This window comes from Rhamphochromis longiceps, linkage group LG15 (genome assembly GCF_057381845.1).
Source record: "Rhamphochromis longiceps isolate RC_006_pf linkage group LG15, R_longiceps_female_GT1.1, whole genome shotgun sequence".
In the NCBI taxonomy this organism is placed as follows: Eukaryota; Metazoa; Chordata; class Actinopteri; order Cichliformes; family Cichlidae; genus Rhamphochromis; species Rhamphochromis longiceps.
In genome coordinates, this window is record NC_140571.1 from 41,142,496 (window position 1) to 41,147,295 (window position 4,800).

The 4,800-nt window shown below is 40.8% G+C and overlaps 1 protein-coding gene across 1 annotated transcript; it reads left to right on the plus strand.

The window, feature by feature from the left end:
• Positions 1-2,416: 2,416 nt before the first annotated feature.
• On the plus strand, positions 2,417-3,484 carry LOC146653218 (general transcription factor II-I repeat domain-containing protein 2A-like). The gene has a single exon (XM_085381251.1). The coding sequence runs from the start codon at positions 2,417-2,419 to the stop codon at positions 3,482-3,484; it is 1,068 nt and encodes a 355-aa protein (XP_085237377.1).
• The last annotated feature ends 1,316 nt before the right edge of the window (positions 3,485-4,800 follow it).

A 4,800-nucleotide genomic window follows, 5' to 3' on the forward strand; every position in this document is an offset into this window, starting at 1 on the left:
ACAAGTTACAATAAGGGAAACTGAGATTGGAGCTTTCTATGGAAACTTAGCTATTATTTATTTTATATTTTAGGTTAGCAGGAGGCAGTGGTTAAAACATATATTTATTTTAAAGAGGCAAAAGTTGCAATTTTCTTTTAAGCTATAAAATGCTACACAGTACTGCAGGTCCTTTTTTTTTTAAAGTAGCTTTTGCAAAGGATATAAAAACAGAGTAATTAGAGGAAAATAAATGTGCTTTCATCAATATTTTTAGTAACAAAATTAATTTAAATTACAGTTTATACTAGGAAAGCGTCGTGGCATAATGCTAAAATCACAGTTGCTCATAAAAAACAGGCAGAAAAATGTTTTCAGTTTTAAAAAAATGGATAGAAAGCTTCAGTTGGGAATTCATTAGCCTGGTGTTCAGAAGCACGACCGGTGATGAAAGCTCCTGCGTTACTCCTGCGTCCCCTGCGTCTGCTGTTTAACTGGGCAGTTACGTAGCAAAAGGACGATCCTGATTGCATCAAAATGGAAAAAATAGGGCTGCCAGGACCTCTAACGCTCACTGATGCACGCTTGCTCTTTTTATTCGTGGTTTAAGGGGAGTTGTGCCTTACTGTAGTCGACAGGTTGGCTCACTCATTTTTAACAGCTTTCTTGAATTTGGTGGACATGTTTATGGAGACAGTAGCTGAAGATGCTGCACTTAATCACTAGTTGAAATACAATAGCAGACTGTTATATGTAACAATAAATATATATCCAGCATTTAAGCCTAAGAAAACCATATGGAAATTATTCCACTCAACATTAGCATAACAATGTGGGAGCCAATGATGAAAATAATAGTACGGCTGAATATCAGCAAAGCATGTGTTAGGGACGAAAGGATCAGAGCGGGAAATGAAGAGCGCTGAAGAAGAGAGGGAGGCTGCTCATCGTGAATGATGGAAGCCTGGAGTCGTAAATGTAGGTCACAGACTCACAAATGTATGTCAGTGTGTTAAAAACAAGGGATGCAACCTCAAATAGTAGAGCACAAGACACAGAAACAAAACAGGACAACAAAAAAGAACGAGACAAACAAAAACATTTGAGAGCCAAAAGACAGGACAGAAGTAGGCAAAGGAAAAAGAGATAAAGTCAATTGAAAGAATGCGATTGTGCATTATATGGCAAATCAATGCTCTGTTTAATTATGTATGGCGCCGGATGGGCCAGAGATCACACTGTGTAACCATGCAATTAGCAGACCTGCATTGGGTCAGCCGTTCTCGGCAGGGAAATAATCAATAATGGAAAGTTGTGAAGATATAAACTTCACCTGTAAACGGACAAAAGAAGTTCAAATTCTTTTAATTTTACTGCTTCTTTACTCCATGTTTTTAACCTGTGCTATTTCCAGTTAATAGGCTAGAGCAGGGGTGGCCAACCCGCGGCTCTCGAGCCGCATGCGGCTCTTTGCCTGGTTTCATGCGGCTCTTACGTTCATATCAAAGTTTGTGTTTTGATTTTTTTTATGTTGTTGTTTTAAAATGTGCGCGTTCGCTTCGCTTGAGTTCAATACGGTATTTTCATCAAATGCGCATGTGTGTGAGATGAAAATACCGCAAAGTTTCCCAGTAGGAGCAAGTTCGCCCTTAAAATGGCAGGAAAAAAATGCACAGCAAAAAGAAAATATGAAGATGAACACAGGACGTTTTTAACAGAGTGGGAGAGTTTATATTTTTTTGTTGAACGCAATGGTAAGCCATTCTGCCTTATATGTCAGACGTCATTAGCACATTTCAAAGCTTCAAATCTTCAGCGCCACTTCAGCTCACTCCATGCTAACATCGACCAGGAATTTCCAAAAGGGACTGAACTTCGCAAGCACGAGTTGGCCACTTTGAAAAGTCAGGCAGAAAAGCAGATACAGTTTTTCCAAAAATTTACGAAGCGGTCAGAGACCATAACGCTCGCATCCTATCAGCTGGCTTGGAACATTGCACGGGCTAAAAAGCCATACAATGAAGGGGAGTTCGTTAAAAAATGCCTCAGTGATGTTGTTGAGATCTTGTCTCCTGAAAACGGCAAATTAAAACGCATGGTATCAGACGTCCAACTGTCCCGCCACACTGTTGAACACAGAATATCGGACATTAACACGGCTATTGAATCACAGTTGCACTCTGACCTTCAAGCATGTGAGTATTTTAGTGTCGCATTGGATGAGAGTTGTGATATACAAGACAAGCCTCAGTTGGCAATATTTGCACGGTCTGTTTCAAACGATTGTGTGATCAAAGAAGAACTCCTGGATATTGTGCCATTAAAAGACAGAACCCGTGGCATAGATGTGAAAGAAACCATGATGGCTGCATTTGAAAAAGCAAATCTGCCCATAACAAAATTAACTGCAATAGCCACGGATGGAGCACCAGCCATGATGGGATCTGTGAATGGGCTTGTGGGGCTGTGCAAAGCTGACCAAACTATTCCTGACTTTTGGAATTTCCACTGCATCATCCACATGGAGCAACTCGTGTCTAAATCATTGAATTTAGATAACGTCATGAAGCCTGTGATGGAAATCGTCAACTATATCCGCACACATGCGCTTAACCACAGGCAATTCAAGAATCTCATCGCTGAGCTGGACCAAGGGCTTCCAGGTGACCTGCCGCTGCACTGCACTGTGAGGTGGCTGTCAAAAGGCCAGGTACTCTCTCGCTTCTTTGAGCTTTTGGATGCCGTGAAACTGTTTATGGAAAAGAAGGACAAGGACTATCCCGAGCTCTCGGACCTCAAGTGGATTATGGATCTGGCCTTTTTGGTCAACATGCTGTGTCACTTGGACAGACTGAACCTGACCCTGCAGGGTAAGTTAAAAATGCTCCCTGACCTAGTGCAAAGTGTGTTTGCGTTTGTCAACAAACTGAAGCTGTTCAAGACACATATTCAAAAGGGAGATTTAACGCATTTTCCCACTCTGCTAAAAGCCAGCGGGCAAGTCGCCAGTGCTGCCCTGAGTAAGCAAAGAGCCAGATATGCAACGCTGATTGAAAACTTGCACGAAAGCTTCGTGACCCGGTTCCATGATCTACAATTGAAAAGGCCACAGATTACGTTCCTTGCCGACCCATTTAATGCAGAGACCGGCTGTTTGAAAGTCCCGCTAGTCACAGATGAAGCTGCGGCTGAGTTGGAGATGATCGATCTTTGTGAAGAGGACCAATTGAAACCTGCTTTAAGGGAAGGGACCACTGAGTTCTGGAAAAGTGTGCCAATGGAAAAATACCCCAATGTCAAACGGGCTGCGCTTAAGATACTGTCAATGTTTGGGTCAACATACGTCTGCGAGTCTGTGTTTTCTACCCTAAAACATGTGAAATCAAAGCATCGATCTGTTCTGACTGACACTCATGTGAAAGAATTGCTTCGAGTGACAACAACGGAATACAAGCCAGATTTAAAGAGGATTGTTCAAGGCAAGGAATGCCATAAGTCCCACTAAACAACATGCATTATAAAAGTAAATGCTATTGTAGATTATTATATTCTTGTTTGTGGACTTGGTTGAACTGAGAGTTTGTGTGTGTGAGACAGTGCACACAATGTTCATTGTTGAAAATGACTGGCCTGTGGTTTTAGTACTGTAGGAGTCCATTTCTGTCATTAACATGGGTGTGTGTGACATTTACAATAAATCTGGCTGAGCAGAGATGTGTGTATTTTGTGTGTGTGTGTGTGTGTGTGTGTGTGTGAGAGAGAGAGAGAGAGAGAGAGAGAGAGAGAGAGAGAGAGAGAGAGAGAGGAAAGGATGGGTGATGTTCATGTGTGCCCATGCGTATGATGTGGCTCTTTGCGGTAACACAGTAAAAAAAAGTGGCTCTTGGTCTCTGACTGGTTGGCCACCCCTGGGCTAGAGCATTAAACATAATATTTACACTGTGACCTTTGCTCAAAAGAGAATGCCTGGAACATACGATAAGATTAATTGCATGATAATAGTATCCTAACCTATTTATTATGAGGTTACAGTCACTTTAAAGTCAGTATATTAAATGTCTAATTCAACGGTCATCAACATTTTTTGCGCCATGGACCGGTTTATGTCCGACAATATTTTCACTGATCGGCCTTTAAGGTGTTGCAGATAAATACAACAAATAAATGTAGTACTGGCACCAAAAAAGAAGATTTATTCATAACACAATAACACTAAAAACTGATAAAAACCCTGAAAACCATAAATTTCACATCTGAGCCTCAACTCTCGCGGCCTGGTACCAAACCGGTCCATGGCCCGGGGGTTTGAGGACCGCTGGTCTAATTGACAGATTTTAATGTGTTATTGTTAACAGGTATTGATACTAACACATTATTAAACTATTACTGATTGTTATATATTTGTTTCCACATTTCCCAGACCCCTTATTATCCGATAACATAGATTTCAGTGTAATATTACTCAGCTAAAACCATTGTTCATACAAAATATTACTTGGATTTTATTTAAGTAGTAATACTTAATGCTTATTTCTATGTTATTGCTTTCTAGTTTCTACATCATTTCCCCAGTATTACCACATCATTACTGAGCTGTAATGAAAAGTGCTACTAAAAGAAACTATAAAGGGAAGACAGGGCAGGAGATTAAAAACCAGCAAAGTGACCATTAGCTTCCAGAAAAAAAGAAGGAAAGCCCTTTGTTCCACCATCATTATGCAGGTGGAAGGATGAAAAGATTATTTTCCCCCTTTGTTCCTCATCACCTTCATGTGTTCAGCACATGTGACGATGGAGGCGTTTTTACTTTGTTGACTGCGT

Excerpts from the sequence above, each read along its gene's own strand:
- LOC146653218 (XM_085381251.1), top strand. The coding sequence starts at position 2,417 with ATGGGATCTGTGAATGGGCTTGTGGGGCTGTGCAAAGCTGACCAAACT.